An 18,668-nucleotide genomic window follows, 5' to 3' on the forward strand; every position below is an offset into this window, starting at 1 on the left:
GGATGATTACATTAGATCACAAAATGGAGGATGATTGCATCAGATCACAAAATGGAGGATGACTATATCATTATATAACTGCCAGATTACATCATTACGTAACTGCCAACCCACTGAAAATCCTGGCCCAGCAAAATCTTGACACAACCTTAACCATCACAATGATCTATCACTATTTACTGTGGGTAAGTAATGTTTTATTATAGTCAATAAAAGATAATAAATTAATTTTCTTCCAGAAAGGGGAACATAACTTATACTTTACACAGTATAATATAAAAAATATTATTAGTAGAGCAATACTATCACTACTAAAAATAGAACTTATTACATATTCAATAAAATGCTTCTAATCAGTATCACAATTCACTTCGCAGATCTGAGGTTTCCTTAAGCGGGTTTTCGCTTTCCTGATCTTTTTCCCTCGGCTTGACATTCCCAACTCCTATACAGTTGGACACACAGAGAGGCTGCTTGATATAGCAGATGAACGGTGTCATAGGCAGACACAAAGAAATGCCCAAGAACCAAATTCATGTGTATAATAAACAGCATTTTAAAAGGCAAATAATTTTCTAATAAAAATTCTCAATGGGTATGTCTTCGAGGACAAAATATCAAAGTCGTCCTTGAAATGTCACCAAACACAGTATGAAAAATTCTCTTCATAAGGTATTTTCTACATAATTCATAGCCTGACTCTTTCTTATAAACTTTTGTGAAGTGCTGTGAATGGAATATATTCTACCAGGAATTCAAAAAGCTTTTGATTATCTGTTAACAATTTGAGGACGATAAGATTATGTTTCAGGTAATTTCGAATAAGATTTTTTTATTGTGGATGCTGACGTAGAATTATATTTGAAGATATTCTACCCAAATATATAATTTATCTTTTAAAATTATCTAAATTCTGAGAAATATCTCATAGTTCATTTTAAGGCAATAAATTGAATAACACAGTCATTAAGTAATATTATATCTAAACTTCTTATTAGCATCAAGTGAAAGAATTTGTATCTTTATTATGCCAAAGAATAATTTAAATAACTCCCCAAGTTAATTTCTTGTCCTATAAGATAATAATATATCATTACAAGATAACTTCGCCTCTTGTCAAAGAAAAACAAACCATTGTGGCACCCGCACCATTTTTGTGAAAATAGATATATAAGAAAGTAAACCATAAATGTAGTTAAACCACAATGAAATACATTAAAAAATTATTGAAGAAGTTATTACTGTGAACCTCAACATTGGTCTAGAAAGTAAACAGTTTAACTTTATAGGGTTATATATTAATCTTATATTAATCTTGCTGGGAATGATTCCTATGATTCTAAGAATGGCAACTCCATACTTCTGTCTTTAGAGCCTGAGGTAGTAATGGATGCAAAAATGGGAGACCCAAATTGTATTAGCCTCTTAATTTTGCGAAAATGAATTCTCTCTCTGTTCTTCAATATTTCCCTAATGTGATTACCTATGCATACTGTGAGAATCAACTATCAAAATAATATTTGGAAAGCTTTTTGAGCCCTTTGGACCATTTGCCACAGCAGTAATGGCAGAATTCTTTCCACACTTTTTTCCTCTCAAAACTCTCTTCTCTAATGTGTTTCTGCACCATTACTGCCTCTTCCTCTCAATCTATCTTCTAAATAAGGCCTTTCTCTAAATATGAAAAGCATGCTCATTATAGGAAATTTGGATAATAAAAGTAGAAGGAAAATATCCATAATTCCATCAATTTCTTCCTCTAGGATTTTGATGAACTAATTACAGTCTGAACAATATGTTTCGTTTCTTCTTTCAATGCTAGGAAAAATCTTTAACGGAATTCACTGAAGCTTTTGATAAATTTGGTTATCATGCACGGACTATTTTAAGGATAATTTCATCCACTGCCTTTGCTAGGAAAGCAATACAGGTATTGCCTAGCAGGTAATACAGGTGAATTCAGAAAATTAAATGCTGGTATGATTTAACTCCACCATAGGTGTTTCTCCTTCATAAACATCATTTTAGTAGAGGTGTAATGATAGTTCTGGAGCTCTGGTGGGCAGTGGCTTAAGAGCTTGACTGTTAATCAAAGGTTGGTAGTTTGAATCCACAAGCCACTCCTTGGAAACCCTTTGGGCAGCTGTACTCTGCCCTATAGGGTCGCAAAGAGTCGGAATCAACTCAAAGGCAACTTTTTTTTTTTTAATGTGGTTTTCATTTATACAGAGCCTTATTTAATATTATAATCTATACATCAACTATTTCAGTAAAATTATCATTATTCCTACCTATGCTCATCCAAAAACTTCACCAAAAGAGTAAAAATACTACCTACAGACTAGAAAAAGTTTTTAGCTATGACATTTCCGATCGGCGTCTAATCTCTAAAATCTACATGATACTGCAAAAACTCAACTACAAAAAGACAAATAACCCAATTAAAAACGGGCAAAGGATATGAACAGGCACTTCACTAAAGAAGACATTCAGGTAGCTAACAGATACTTGAGGAAATGCTCATGATCATTAGCCATTAAAAAAAATTAGCCATTAGAGAAATTCAAATCAAAACTACAATGAGATCCCATCTCACTCCAACAAGGCTGGCATTAATCCAAAAAACACAAAATAATAAATGTTGGAGAGGTTGTGGAGAGACTGGAACACTTATACACTGCTGGTGGGAATGTAAAATGGTACAACCACTATGGAAACCGATTTGGCACTTCCTTAAAAAACTAGAAATGGAACTACCATATGATCCAGCAATCCCAGTCCTTGGAATAGATCCTAGAGAATTAAGAGCCTTTACACGGGCAGATATATGCACACCCATGTTCATTGCAGCACTGTATACAATAGCAAAAAGATGGAAGCAACCAAGGTGCCCATCAATGGACGAATGGACAAATAAACTATGGTATATTCACAGAATGGAAAACAAGGCATCAATAAAGAACAGTGATGAGTCTGTGAAACATTTCATAACGTGGAAGAATCTGAAAGGCATTATGCTGAGTGAAATTAGTTGCAAAAGGACAAATAATGTATGAAACCACTATTATAAGAACTCAAGAAATAGTTTAAACACAGAAGAAAATATTATTTGATTGTTACAAGAGTGGGGAAGGAGGGAGGGAGACGGGTATTCACTAATCAGATAGTAGACAAGAACTATTTTAGGTGAAGGAAAAGACAACACACAATACAGGAGAGGTCAGTACAACTGGACTAAACCAAAAGTTTCCTGAATGAACTGAATGCTTCGAAGGCCAGAGTGGCAGGGGCGGGGGTTTGGGGGCCATGGTTTCAGGGGATATCTAGGTCAATTGGCATAGTAAAATCTATTAAGAAAATATTCTGCATCCCACCTTGGGGAGTGGCCTCCGAGGTCTTAAACTCTAGCAAGCAGCCATCTAAGATGCATCAGTTGGTCTCAACTCACCTGGAGCTAAGGAAAATGAAGAACACCAAAGACACAAGGTAATTATGAGCCCAAGAGACAGAAAGGACCACATAAATCAGAGACTACATCAGACTGAGACCAGAAGAACTAGCTGGTGCCCAGCTACCATCGATGACTGCCCTGACAGGAACACAACAGAGAACTCCTGAGGGAGCAGGAGAGCAGTGGGATGCAGACCCCAAATTCTCATCAAAAGACCAGAATTAATGGTCTGACTGAGACTAGAAGGACCCGGAGGTAATGGTCCCCAGACCTTCTGTTAGCCCAAGACTGGAACCATTCCCAAAGCCAACTCTTCAAACAGGGATTGGACTGGACTATAAGACAGAAAACGATACTGGTGAGGAATGAGATTCTACACATAAGGCTATGTGGCCAGCTCCTGTCTGGAGGGGAGATGAGAAGGCAGAGGGTGACAGAAGCTGGCTGAATGGACACGGAAATAGAGGGTGGAGAGAAGGAGTGTGCTGTCTCTTTAGGGAGAGAGCAGCTAGGAGCATATACAAGGTGTATATAACTTTTTATACGAGAGGCTGAATTGATTTGTAAACTTTCACTTAAAGCACAATAAAGAAAAAAAAAAGATTATCATTATTCCTATTTTACAAAATAAGAACCTGAAATCAATCGCACAACTATTAGGTGATAGAGTGAGAATTTTAGGAGACTTGAACCCTGCTCTCTGCTTTCAAGGGCATTCTTTCCACCACAGCCCAACAGCTCGCTTTACTGCACCCTTTTTGAAAGTTTTGGCTCATGTATTAGCTAAAAAGTGATTCTTTGTTGCTAAATTTTTTTTAATTTCTGGTTGCTTTAATTCACTGTGTTTTAATATACCAATTCTCCACCGTATAGAGTAGGCTTTACAAAGGCTGGTTAACTGCAGAGGTTGCTCTAACTAGAACCGGGAAGATATAGGAGTGGTCATTAGGCCTTTTATTTCTATTTATCACTCAACAGGCATCTAGCCCCCACTCTAGGCCAGGCATTGTGCTAGTGTTGGGAGATACACAGATGAAAGCCCATTCCTGACCTCAAAGAGCTTGTGGACTCGCAAGAGAAGCAGGCACATGAACAGACAATGAACAGCGTGACCAGCACCTTGACTAAAGTAAGTAAAGAATGCTTTGGGAAACAGAGGAGGGCACCTAGGCCAGCTTCAGGGAGATCCTGGGAGTATCTTTGGAGGTGGTGAGGCCTCAGCTACATCTTAAAGAGAAACAGATTAGTGAGTTTTTCCCTGACAGCTGAGACCTCTGGCAGAATTAATCACTTCCTCATCAGCATTCCTTTATTAAAGCACTTACAGCAGTGTACGGTATTTATTTGTTTCCATCTCTCCCTCTCACTGGGTTGAGCTTCCTGAGAGGAGGAATTATATTCCTAATTAGTCTAGTACAATGCCTTGTAGGAAAGCAATACTAGTAGGAATGCAATAAACATCTGTTGAATTAAAATGAAATTCTAGCCACAAAGTTAGCATTTCCTCCCATACCTTCCTCTTGACATTTAAATAAACATATGTGGTTTTCCTTTTGTTTGTAAAAAATAATAATAATACCGTTCGCCACACAACCATTAGAAGAGCTAAAAGGAAATGGGTGGAAAATAACAAGTGTTGGTGAAGGATATGCAGCAACAGGAATGCTCATACATTGCTGGAGGCAGCAGAAATTGGTACAACCACTTTAGAAAACCGCTTGGGAGTGTTTACTAAAGCTGGGTCATATCCTATGACCCAGCAATTCCACTCCAACACAAATCCAAACATAACAGTCCCAAACTAGAAAAACATACGCAGATGTTCGTCAACAGTAAAATGTATAAACACATTGTGGTACGGCCACACACCACAAAGAGAACGAAACTACACATACTCAACCATGTAAATGAATTTTACAAAAAACAACGAACGTAGAAGGCCACGAGCCAGATCCGGAAAAAAAAAAAAAAGTAAAGCACCTAAAACCCACTGCAGTGGAGTCGATTCTCATAGTGACCCTAAAAGACAGTATAACTGCCCCACAGGGTTTCCAAATTTTTTTTTAATCTTTATGGAAGCGGACTGTCACATTTATCTCCAGGGGAGCAGAGGGCGGTTAGAACCGCCCACCTTTCAGTTAACAGCTGAGTGCTTTAACCTGCACCACCAGGGCTCCTCAAAAAAGTGCTTACTATAGGGTTCCTTTTATATAAACTATAAAAACAGGAAATTATTCTATGCTATTACAGATCGGGAAAGGTTAGTGGGGAGCTTAGTGACTGAAAAGGACAGCGCCGGTAAGGTTCTATTTGCTCCGGTTACTAAACACACGTGTAAATTCAGTTTGTGTCCTTTTCTGTATGTATAAAAAAAAAAATTATTTTTATTTTTTTATATACGTACATATTATATTTTAATTAAAAAACAAAAACTTAAAGTAATACATCTTATTTGAGAGAAAGCTGGAAAATACAGAAATATTTAAAGAAACTTTCTTGTTGAAATCACCCAGAATCCCCCATCCAGAAATAACATTGTTAACATTCTGTAATTTTTTCCAGTCTTTTTTTTTAACCAGTGTGCAAGCCCTCTCTCCTTCCCCCGCTCCCCATTTACACACAAATTTTGCTAAATTACATTCTTTCCTATTTCACTGTACTTTTTTTTTTCAAGTCAATCCATATCATCAAATATTCTTCGCAGCAATGTTATTTATAAGCTGCTGCAATGCGCTTCATCGAATGTATGTGCTCTAATACATTTAATCAGTTCCCCATTGTTGCATATTTTCGTAATTTATAATTTTTATTAAACAAATTATTTTTTTTAATCAGTGCACATTATTACATATATGTATACACATATGTATATACATATAAAATTCCTAGAAGAGGAGCTACTGGGTCACGAACATTCTCTAAGCTCTGCATCCGGTCTGTATTTCCCTTCAGGAAAATTGCACCGATTTACAGACGCTGGCAAGGTGTGAGGAATCCTTGCATCACAATTCAACCCCAGATCATTTATTCTTATTAGGCTGTTGTTTTTGAAGATGGTGGAGCTTAAACGGGACTAAAGAATCTGCCGTTCGGAACACCACCGCGGCGCTCTCCACACACCTCCTCCACCACGCGCAGGCTGCGACCCGCACACTCGGCTCGGCAGACTCGGCCCCTGCAGTGCCGCCCTGAGCGCGTGTCCAGGCCCCGCCACGTCTCGCGCCGCCCGGTTGCCATGGGGACCGCAGAGCGCCACGGCGCCCGCAGACTCGACTGTATCTGAGGGGCGAGGGGTACTGAGGCCCAAGCATGGAGCTGCCGGATCCGGTCCGCCAGCGGCTGGGAAACTTCAGCCGGACCGTGTTCAGCGACTCCAACCGGACCGGGCCGGAGTACACCGAGGGTCCGGGTGAGTGGCCGAAGCCCAGCGCAGAGGGTGTGGCCCGCCTAGGGCCTGACGCGGGTTTTTTGAGCAGCCAGATTTTGCCCGCACCTAAGATGGCGATTCCGCCTTCAGCTAGGTCACCGTGGTGCGCGGAGCGCTTTGGCTTCTTGGCTGGGCCGGGCCCCGACCGCGGTCCAGTCCAGGTCGGCTCACGCTGTGGCCCGGGAGGCGCGTCGCAAGCGCCGCAGCAGATTTGGCGCGGGCCTTTGTGTCGTATGAGGCGCAGCACTGCCTGCGAGGAGACTTAAAAAAAAAAAAATTAAAAAGCTGCCTTCCCCGTGTGCTGGGTCCCGCGCCTTTGCGAAGGCCGACGTTGATTTTCCTCTGCGCCTGCCCAGGTTTTCTGGGTAGGATCGGGGGAAACAACCCAAGTGGCGTTATCATTACCCCCGCCCTCCTGGGAAATACCTTTGCCTTTTCTCTCTTCCCCGCAGGACAAGCATCTTCCTCCACAAGTACGTTTTCCAGCAGAAGAGATGAAAGAAACATTTTTTAATGAGTCATTTTAAACCTTTGTTCACTTCAGAGTGGCAGCTGCCACAGTAGACGGCCTTCGACTTGTCCCCTTCCCTGCCTTCTCCTCCTCCACTATATATAGCTCTTTTCCTAAATCTGGTAACAAAGTCACGGTGCTGCATTCAACAGGATGACAAGTGATAACGCAGTTTCCTCCAAAACAGTTTCCTCCTAATCTTGATGACAGATACCATCCTGTCTGACCAAACCCATTCGGTTTTCATCACTGAACTCTGTTCAGAAATAGAAACTTTTTCTTCTGACTGGTTTTAAGGATTTTTTTTTTTTAAGGTGGCAAAGAAAAGCAGTTTCCATAGTTGCAGTTTGTCACATTGATCACTTGCCTGTTCCCCCAAATTTTAGGCCTCTTTATGATTTGGGAGGTACAGAGAAAGACATAATATGAAAAATTAGGTTTTCTCGTTTCTGATACTAAAGCTGAGGCTTAACAGACACTAAAACCTGACTATGCAAGGTAGTGATTTAAATCAGGGGTCAGCCAAGTTTTTCTGTGAAAGGCCGGGTAGTAAGTTTTAGGCTTTGCGGGCCATGTGGTTTCTGTGGCAACAACAGACAAGAAGTGAATGGGCATATATAAAACTTTATTTGTAGACACTGTGATTTGAATTTCTTATGGGTTTCATGCATCACAAAACATTATTCTTCAATTTTAAAAAAAAATACCACAATAAAAATTCTATTAAAAAGTTCATAATCATCAGACATATTCTAGCTCAGTGAACCCTTCTTGCTATGAGAGACCATGACTATTTCTTAAAATTTGTTAAATGACAGATTAAAAAATACTCAGTTGTAGAGAAAAAGGAAAAAAAACCCACCTTTTTAAAAGAATTATTTTACAACCTTTGTAAATTCCTGCATTTAGAGCAATTGATTTGAAAATATGTGTCCGCTCTTAGATTGTTAGAATTTAGTCAATTTTAGGATGCGTTTTGTAGGGTTCAATTTTTTCAATCAAATTCTTAATTTAGGACCTTTCTCCTTTACATAAAAGCAAAAGGTATTATGTAATCAGGCTTAGATAAATGGAACTCATTTTTCACTAATGGCTACACTGGTAATGTCCTTATGACAGCTTGTTTCCGTTAATTCGTTAATTCGTTCTTTCAGGTTAGGTGTGCTTGGTATTTACTGTTGTAAAGCAAGACAGTGGTTCTGTGAGGGCTTCAGTTTGGAGTAGGATATGATCTGTGCTCACGATGAGCCTGTGTATAGGTAGAAGAGGAGAAGGAAAGGGTACTACTTTTTATTGAGTGCCTACTAAGTGCCAGGCACAGGGCTAGGGTGAAATAATTTTTATTCTTTCTAATCCTCACAAGCACCCTGTAAGGTCATTTTACTGTACACCTGTTGCCGCTGAGTCAATTCTGACTCATAGCAACCCTATAGGACCTATGTCCCATACGGTTTCGAAGGAGCGCGTGGTGGATTCAAACTGCCAACCTTTTGGTTAGCAGCCAGGGTTTCCAAGCTCAGTTTAATGTTAACATTTTACAGATGAAGAAATTGAGGCTCAAAGAGGTTAAATAACATATCCCAGGTCTGGCATCCAAAGTCAGGGAATGGAGGTCCAGCTGAGTTGGACTCTGTCTTAGTCATCTAGTGCTGCTGTAACAGAAATACCACAAGTGGCAGGCTTTAACAAAGAGAAATTTATTTCCTCACAGTAGGCTAAAAGTCCAAATTTAAGGCGTCAGCTCCAGAGGAAGGCTTTCTGTCTCTATTGGCTCTGGAGGAAAGTCCTTGTCCTCAGTCTTCTCATGGTTGGTCGAGGAGCTTATCAGGCACAGGGACCCTGGGTCCAAAGGACGCATTGTGCTCCTGGTGCCGCTTTCTTGGTGGTAGGAGGTCCCCCACTCTCTGCTTGCTTCCCTGTTCTTTTATTTCTTGAGAGATAAAAGGTGGTATAGGCCACACCCCAGGGAAAATCCCTTTACCTTGGATCAGGGAGGTGACCTGAGTAAGGGTGGTGTTACAATCCCACCCTAATCCTCTGAACATAAAATCACAAAATGGAGGACAACTACACAGGGCTTAACCAAGTTCATACACACATTTTGTAGGGGACATAATTCAATCCATGACATACTCTCACACCGATGTTCTCTTCAGTGCACCGGGCTGTGCCTGGAACTGGGAGAGTGTGGTTCTTTGCTAACTCATCTCATACACAGGTTAGAGTGCTAAGTACCCAGAGGGGAAGGAGATTTCCGCTAGGGCAGAGGAACAGGATCAAGGAGGATTTATGGGAAGTGACATTGAATTGGCCATTAAAGGATGGGTGGGGTTAGAATATGATGGAAAGGGTAGTGAATCTGATTATAATTTGGGGAGAGTAGTTTTTGGAAGAGATTAGTTTATATGTGAGAGACTAGTTTTTATGTATTTTATGTCTTTATTTTATGGGCTGTTAACATAGAACTCTACAAAGGAGATAATGACAATTATTGGTATCTGTTCAAGAAGTCTCATATTGCTATTCCACATTTAATCTATACTAGCAGTGTGCAGAAGAGTCCACAGACTCTCATGGCAAAATTGTAAAGTAATTGAGAAATATGAAGCATACCCCCAATCGGCAATATTTGAACACCAGCTAAATGGTATTATGATGAATATTCCTTTCACTGCCAATGATTTATCAATAGGCTTAAAATACAGAGTTCCGTTGAGCCAATACTATAGTTGTTAATTCTAAGGAATGAAAGGATTTGCCGGGCATAGACCAGCATTTAGAGTTGGTTCCTTTTCTCTCTCTTTCTTCCGTAGATGATGAAATGGTCTCCAGTTTGGCACTGCAGATGTCGCTTTATTTTAACACTTACTTTTTCCCGCTTTGGTGGGTGAGCAGCGTTATGATGCTTCACATAAAGGTAAGTCTCCGCTTCAACACCGACGCTGAGGTCTCTTCCCATCCCTGGCATTGTTACACTGTCAATAAAATTAAAGTTCTAATTATTCTACTCTATCCTCGGTGAGTTTTACCATATGAAATTTTATAAATGTGTTTCTTTCTTTTTTTTTTAGTATCCAATCTTGCCTGATTACTACAAATTTATTGTGGTCACTATTATCATCCTAGTAACCTTAATTGAGGTCATCCGGTTGTATCTGGGCTACATGGGTAACCTACAGGAGAAGGTAGGGTCTTTTCTTTTCGTTCAGTGCTGCACATAATGCAATGGGGTTTTCATAGCCATGAAAAGTGATACAAGGTACATAGGCCTGAATTTAAGGCCAGCCTCCAACGTTTCTACTTTTGTCATTGTGATCAGCTTGCTTAATCTCTCAAGCCATGGTTTCCTCATATATAAAATGGGAAAAATAATATTTACCTCACAGGTGTGTTGGGATTAAATGAAATGATTTATATCAAGTACCTGAACATAGTAAGTGCTTAAGAACTGATAGTCTTTTCCCCTCCTCCTCCTTGTTTGTGAAAATACTTGGTCAATTAAACATGTTTGTTTTCTGAATAAGAAAATTATAAACCAATTTCCTATGCCAGTAAATGCTGCCTAAGCATTTACTGTTATCAGAGCTTCGGGATAATGGCTAAAGAGGTCTGTGGTTTTTCGAGGCCCTTCATAATTAGGCCCCACCCAGCCTGTCTTACTGTATTTCTGGCTATTTCCCAACCTAACCATCTATTCCAGGCTCATGTGTTGATTCCTTCTCATGCACATTCCACATCTTTGCTTGCTACCTTCTTACCTCTTCCTCCTCTTACCCAGCTTTAAAGGCCTACACCCTTGAAGTCTCTCTTTCGCCTACTCTAATCACTCGCTTGTCTTCTTTCTTGTAGCATTTAGTCTGTACCTGAAAATGCCACATTTAGTTACCCACCGAAGTGTAATATTCTAGGATTGTTTCATATAAGTTAGTTTTTGTCTTCCCATCTAGACTGTAAGGAAGGGACCATGTCAGACTCCTTTTGAATTCCCACAGATCCTGGCCCAGTGTGGGCTTATAGTAGTGCTAAGTTCTTGCTTATCTGTATGAACAAAAGACTGTACTTTAGTGATTTTATCACTCTTAATGTGTGTGTTGTTCCAGGTTCCTGAGTTGGCTGGCTTTTGGCTTTTGAGTCTTCTGTTACAGTTGCCTTTAATTCTTTTCTTGCTGTTTAATGAAGGCTTAAAGAGTTTGCCAATGGAAAAAGCAATACATATCATCTTCACGCTCTTCCTGACTTTCCAAGTTGTCGCAGCATTTCTCGCCTTGAAGAGGATGGTAAATCAATTGGCAACCCGTTTCCACCTCCAAGACTTTGACCGGCTCTCTGCAAACAGAGGGGACGCGAGAAGGATGAGGTCATGTATAGAAGAAATTTGACCTGGTGCTGTTGAGTGTGAAATCTGAAAGATTCTTCTCGAAGACTGAAAGAGTTAGGAAAACGTTGGAGACCTAACATGAGAAAAAGGACAAAGCAAGTGTTTTGAACTGAATACTCTGTAGGTCTGAAATTCCAGGGCTGGCGGGTGGTAAGGCTTTGTTTGCACAGTACATGAAAGCCTAAAACCTAGCTGTTGTCCACTTGATGCCAAATATTTTAATTTTGTTGTTGACTTTTCCAGTGTCTAGAAATCTGTCTGTTGGTGGTCGCAGTTTACCAGTTTTATTATTATTATTATAATACTTCTAGTTAGAATATGTAAAGAGAAATGAGTGCATTTCTTTTAAACTTGTCTGCTACCCACCTGTTGGCGGTCCTGGATGGTGCAAACGGTTAGCAGCTATGCTAACCCAAAGTTTGGCGGTTTCAGTCTGCCCCAGAGGTACCTCTGAAGGAGGGCTTGACCATCTACTTCTGAAAAATCAACCACTGAAAATCCCGCAGAGCACAGTTCTACTCTGACACACGTGGGTCACCGGGAGTCAGAATTGACAGGATACCAACTGGTTTTTATCCTTTTTTTTTTTTTTGGCTGTACATCTGACTGTCTTTCTGGTAGCACATGCAAGTAGCTGTCAGTATTCTTGTGTATTAAACTCTATTTCAAAACCAGGAAATCAAATTTTTGTGGCTGCTAGGGTTATAGTCTAACCCTAGTCTTAGCTGTTCTATTGAGGTTAAGAAGAAAAGAGGTAGAGTTATCATGGTACCTAGAATTATTTTGTCATTAAATTGTCACTTTTATAAAACCATGTTCAGTATTTATGATGGTAGTATGTAAAAATTTTTTACAATAAATTATAAAATATTTATGTTCAGTTATGAGCAACAAATCATTTCTGTCTTGTGCAATTCTTTTGGGCTATGGGTTTGTTATTTTTGTTACAAAGTTTGTTATTGCAGGAGAAGGAACGAGGGAAAAACCAACATTAGAGAGCCTTCTATGTTGCAGGCACTGCGCGAGGCCTATTTACCTTTGGGATCTCACCTACTAGATCGTAGTTCACTGAAGAACTGCTTCGTACCAAGTAAATTCACATGGGGCTTGATTTGAAAACCAGGTGCCTATTGATTTCATAGTGAGAGCTAAGACCACCAAAGGGACTACCCTCATGATCCTAAATTAGTGTGTTCCTTTGGTAATAGAGGGGGACCTATTTAAGGAAATAGAATAAAGCAACCCATTTTAAAGAACAAAATTGCTCGGGTATCAATGGTTGTTGGATTGTTGGTACAGTATTTTCATCACAAATTTTCTTCTTCCCAAAGGGAACTGTGCCTTTATAAGTAATTCGTTTCACTAAGGAACAGTCACAGTTACATGAAAAAGTGCTCTCTCCAATTTTCCTTTTCTGCAATTCGTGCCTATCTTAGGATTTCCACATTTTGCCTTATTCATTCTTACACTGTGTCTTAGTTACCTAGCATTGCTGTAACAGAAATACCACAAGTGGGTGGCTTTAAAGAATAGGAATTTATTTTCTAACAATTCAGGAGGCTAGAAGTCGGAATTCAGGGCATGGTTCTAGGGGGAGGTCCTTCCTTGTCTGTTTCGGCTTCTAGTAGCTGCCAACAGTCCTTGTAGATGTGTCTGTCTTCCTCTTCTCTATATGTCTCTGTGGCTACTCTGTTCTTTCCAGTAACTCAGAAGTGATTAGATTTAGAACCCACCCTACTCAAGTATGATCTAATTAACATAAGAAAGAAAACCCTATTTCCAAACAGGATTACATCCACAGGTATAGGGGTTTAGGATTCCAGCACATATTTGGGGCGGGGGGTGGGGAGTTGGCAGTGGAGGTGTACAATTTAATCCATAGCACATTGCTTAACTTTTTAGAATGTCTTTACTTCCCACTCACTCTTGATTACCCCTGACCAAACTATTTAAGCTAAATTTGTTATTTCTGCATTAAAAAAATTATATAGTTGAATCAAAGATTTCTCTTCCAATGCACTGTTTGATTAATCTTTTCCCTATTCGGGGCATCTTTTGTACCAAAATAGTCACTAGGTATACTCCAATAATTTGAAATTCAAAACAATTCTGTCTGGACAGTTTTCTAAAATTTGTATCTGCTTGCATTTGTTTCCTAGATAAGAGTAGACAGGTGATATTATTTAAAAAAAGAAAACAAAGCCTACAAAACAGATGAGGGGATAGTCAAGGAATACTTTTCTACTTCAAGATTGTTTCCAGAGTTTTATTTTAAATAGCAGGTTCTCTGATACTTGTAAACTTCTAATATTGGACTAAGATTAATACCTAAAATGTTAGAGCCATAATCATTATAAAAAGATTTTTAAGACTATAAAAATTAGGGGAAAAAATTTGATTTATTAAAATTTTCAAATAATTTTGCTGTAATAAATACATTGCTTAAAATGCGAATATAATAAGGGTGGGGAAAAAGTAAGAAGTCAGTCGAGAAATGACCAAGTTGTTTATCTGCTTGCTTTTATCTTAATAAAAAACCATGATTTTCGTCTTTGGCTGAACCAATATTGTCTCTTGGAGTTCACGTGATTCTCTGTGTAAGTATAAGCAAATTGAGGTAAGAAGATGCTGGCAGGTCAGTACACTGGGGGTTCATGCAGGTCCTAGACTCCAACACTCAGCAGTTAGTGTCCAGGATTAGCACATTAGCCCTTCATCACCTACATTCAGCCTTCACCATGCCTCACACTGTCTGAGCATGGGGGAGAGGTAAATGCTTACACACTCACCCTTGTCTGCACATGTCAACAAGAAGTTTACTGTCCAGTGAAAAGGCAGATAAGCAAATAGTGACAGCATAGTGTGGTAAGTGGGACTACTGTAAGATTACAGAGAAGGGACAGCCAAAAGAGATGAGGAATCTGGAAAGCCTCCCCAAAGAAAGTGACACTTGAGACTTGAAAAATGGGTGGACATTCAGTTCAGTATTAAGAGACAGATACAATAGTGACTGTGAGTACTGTTTCAGGTATTACAAATAGTTTGGTAAAGCTAGTGGGAAAAGCGCATGAGCAGAAAGGGACAGGATAAGCCAGAGAAATTTGGGAGGGACTAGGAAGCTAAGCCAAAGATTTTATTATTATGCTGAATCTCCAAATGGTTTCAACAGGTTTAGGTTTTAGAGAGATTTCTCTGAAGACTGCAGAAAATGAAAGAGTTAGACTAGAGGTAGAGAGCAAACTGAATGGCCTGGACAAAGTCAGGTACGGTATTATTAACTTGCATAAAACCTATTAAAAGTTTTTTAAAAATTATTTTACATTTTACAATAGGCATTGGACTTTTTTTCTTAACTCATCCTTTTGGGGATAATACACAATGGTAAATAAAATGGCATACTCAAAATCTTACTGCAAAAAAAAAAAAAAAAAACATTGCCAATGAGTCAATTCTGACTCACAGCAGCCCTATAAAAAAAAAAAAAAAAAAAGCCCTATAGGACAGAGTAAAACTGCCCCACAGGGTTTCCAAGGAGCGGCTTGTGGATTCAAACTGCCAACCTTTTGATTAGCAGCCAAGCTCTTAGCCAGTAAGCAAGGTATGCTTGGGGTTACTTGTGTTTACTTACTAATCTGTAGTACACAATTTGACAAGAGGTGGTGAAAAACAGGTTAGTAAGTGTTAGTCATCTAATGCAGCTATAACAGAAATACCACAAATAGCTGGTTTCATTTAACAAAGAGAAATTTGTTCTCTCACTGTCTAGTAGGCTACAAGTCCAAATTCAGGGCGTTGGCTCCAGGGGAAGGCTTTCTCTCTCGTCATCAATCTTCCCTTGGTCTGGGAACATCTCAGCCCAGGAACCTCAGGTCCAAAGGATGCACTCTGGAGCTGCTTTATTGGTGGTATGAGGTTCCCAACTACCTGCTTACCTTCCTTTCCTTTTACCTCTTAAGAGCTAAAAGGTGGTGCAGGCCACACCCCAGGGAAACTCCCTTTATATTGGATCAGAGATGTGACCTGGTAAAGGTGTTACAATCCCACATTAATCCTCTTTAACATAAAATTACAATCACAAAATGGAGGACAACCACAGAATATCCGGAATCATGGGCTAACCAAGTTAATACACACATTTTGGGGGGGGAAATAATTCAATCCATGACGGTAAGTAAGCACAAGTAAGCCCATGCATACCTTGCTTATTGGGAAATCCGTCCCTGCCGCCAGTTGTTAGACTTAAATAGAGATCTGCCTGTAACAGTCTTTTATGAAAATATTTCACTTGACATAACCTACTTAAATTATTCTTTATTTGCAAACGTTAACATTATATTTCTTAAAAGTTAATTAAAAAAAAAATCACAACAAAATTTTGAGAGTAAAGGAAAGAAAAATCATCTATAATTCTGCCACCTGAAAATAAAAGCTATTAGCAAAAGTCATGTTTTCTTGCAGTTTTCCCATCGTAAATGCTTTTTAAAAAACATAGTTGTGATCATAGGCACTTTGAATTTTGCACCTTGCTTTTCTGAACATATTATAAATATTTGCGCATCTTCCCAGATAGCCACATAACCCTTATTTTGAATGATTGTACAATATTCTGTCAAGTAGATGGACCATAATTTAACTTCTCTCCTACTGTTTTTTTCCTCCTGTTGGACATTTGTGTTGTTTTCTTCTTTTGCTTTTATATACGACATTGTAATGAACATCTCATGCATATAGTTCTTTCCAGATTTTATTCGTTTAATTAATAAGCTGGGTTCTCAGAAGTGAAATTTCTGTGTCACACAGTATAAATATTTTAAGGACTTTTAATGTATATTGCCAAATAGAATAACCACTTTCTGCCATTCACCACCCACAATTCTAAAGATAGGAGCCCTGGTTGCACAGTGGTTAGAACCATGGACCGCTAAGCGAAGGGTCTGCAGTTCCAAACCACTAGTAGGTCCATGGGAGAAAGATGTGATAGCAAAATGAAAATACTGAAGACAGACTTAGGGAACTTAGTTGCCCATTTCTTTTTGTGTTTCTGGGGAGCTACCACAGGAACACTGAGTCTCCTAGGGAGAGGCAAAAAAAAATCTAAAAGCCGTGAAGGGAGAAGTGCAAAGAATAAGAAAAAAAAAAAAGATTTTTGAATTAAGAGAAAACTGATAAGGGAAAGGAAAAGGATTAGGCCAGCGGGTTGCAGTCAGCAACAGTGAGATGTGACACAATAAAAACTGGGTCATTGAGTTGGGACAGCTTCAGGACATAAAAAGACTGAAATGAAGTAAAGCTCTGGATTACTTTGTTCTTGAATATTGAATTTTTTCAGAAGCATGGAGCATGAAATATTATAGTGATAAGCCAAGATTGGAAACATAGCCAAGAAAAAGAGGTCTTGAAGGGATTGTTTAAAATGTGCTGAAGGAATAATTTGGTTTGGTCTTAAACAGCTCAAAAAGTAAATTGACCTAAAGCTTTTGCAAAGCAAAATAGGCATGAAGGAAAAAAACAATGAGGCAGACAAAAATAGTTCACCCTGTAAATTTGTCATCATGCACAGTGTTAGATTTTGGTCACACACAAGCTTTATCAGGAGATTTAAATGGTGGATTTTATAAGTGCAATTAACGTTAATTTGTTATGGGTAAATATCTTTATTCTAGTTTTAAAAGACTGTTGATTTGGGGATTTTAAGTCAATTAAAAAACAAAACAGTTAATGCAGCATTGCAAGAATCATTCTAAAAATCTTTTTTTCTTCAGTGTTTAAGCATTTAAAACCATTTAGGCCCTAGGGAAAAAAATGTGTTTAAATACAGGTTTAACTACAATATTTGCATTTATCCTGGTACTTAGATAGACTCGGGACTTTTTGAAACTGAGGCCAGGCAAGGTGTGTAATCTTTCTTAACCAACGTCAAGAAAGGATAAAACTCTGAAAAAGAAGACACAAAGCAGGGGAGAACGTGAACATATATTCTATGAAAAGCCAAAGGCATTTGGAAATTTATCTCATCAACATGTTCAATCCAAACAAGCTTTGAAAGGGGAGCACCCTTGTCTGGAAAGGGCTTTCTAACCCAGTGGAGTGTACAAACACAGTGTATACGATATCTCAGCTATCTGCTCTTCATTGCTTCATTGTTCCACAGGCCCAAGTGTTTAGCACTCAGCTACATTAAAAATGTAGACTTTTCAAAACAGTAGTCAACCAAGAATAGCCTTGTCTTTAATTTTTCAGAACTCTAATAGCACTATATTCAGCTGATCAGAAAGTGGTATTATTGATTCATCTTTAAAGGTTTTTAGTTCCTGATCTTGTGTTATTTATATTCTAATTGAAAGCATGTTGGAGACATTGCTCAGTATTTTAGGCCAAAAGAGGAAAAATGTTGATATTCAAATTATATGCATGTTTAGTATTTATTTTACACATGTTTGATTCATTAGTGCCTAAAAGTGCTAAAATGACCACAAGAGAGTGAAAGTGTATGACTTTCCTTCAATAGGTTTCCTAAGAAGAAAGAGAATTTACTAAGAGTCAGTTTTTGTTGCAGTCCTGAAAACTAGCTCCCTGTGGTCAGTAGAGGAGCCTTCGTGGTACAGTGGTTAGGTCTTTGGCTGCTAAACGAAAGGTTGGAGGTTGGAATCCGCCAGCCTCTCTGTGGGAGAAAGATGTGGCAGTCTGCTTCAGCAAAGATTTACAGCCTTGGAAACCCTGTGGGGCAGTTCTGCTCTGTCCTATATGGTAGCTACGAGTCGAAATCAATGTAGGCAATGGGTTTGGATGGTCAGCAAAGAAAGCTGAAGAGCTAGTAACCATTGATTGTCCAGTAATTTACAAAGCAGAGCAACAAAGGATATTTTCACGCTTTATGTTTTTAGTATGTTATGATTTTGTT

General features: G+C 38.9%; 1 protein-coding gene across 1 annotated transcript; it reads left to right on the forward strand.

Moving 5' to 3' along the window:
- Nucleotides 1-6,416: 6,416 nt before the first annotated feature.
- TMEM17 (transmembrane protein 17) lies at nt 6,417-12,597 on the forward strand. Its single transcript, XM_049857496.1, has 4 exons — nt 6,417-6,860; nt 10,203-10,306; nt 10,461-10,574; nt 11,490-12,597. Exons 1-4 carry the CDS (start codon nt 6,761-6,763, stop codon nt 11,766-11,768), a joined length of 597 nt encoding a protein of 198 aa, XP_049713453.1. The 5' UTR covers nt 6,417-6,760; the 3' UTR covers nt 11,769-12,597.
- Nucleotides 12,598-18,668: the final 6,071 nt, after the last annotated feature.

This window comes from Elephas maximus, chromosome 17, assembly GCF_024166365.1.
Source record: "Elephas maximus indicus isolate mEleMax1 chromosome 17, mEleMax1 primary haplotype, whole genome shotgun sequence".
NCBI classification, from domain to species: domain Eukaryota; kingdom Metazoa; phylum Chordata; class Mammalia; order Proboscidea; family Elephantidae; genus Elephas; species Elephas maximus.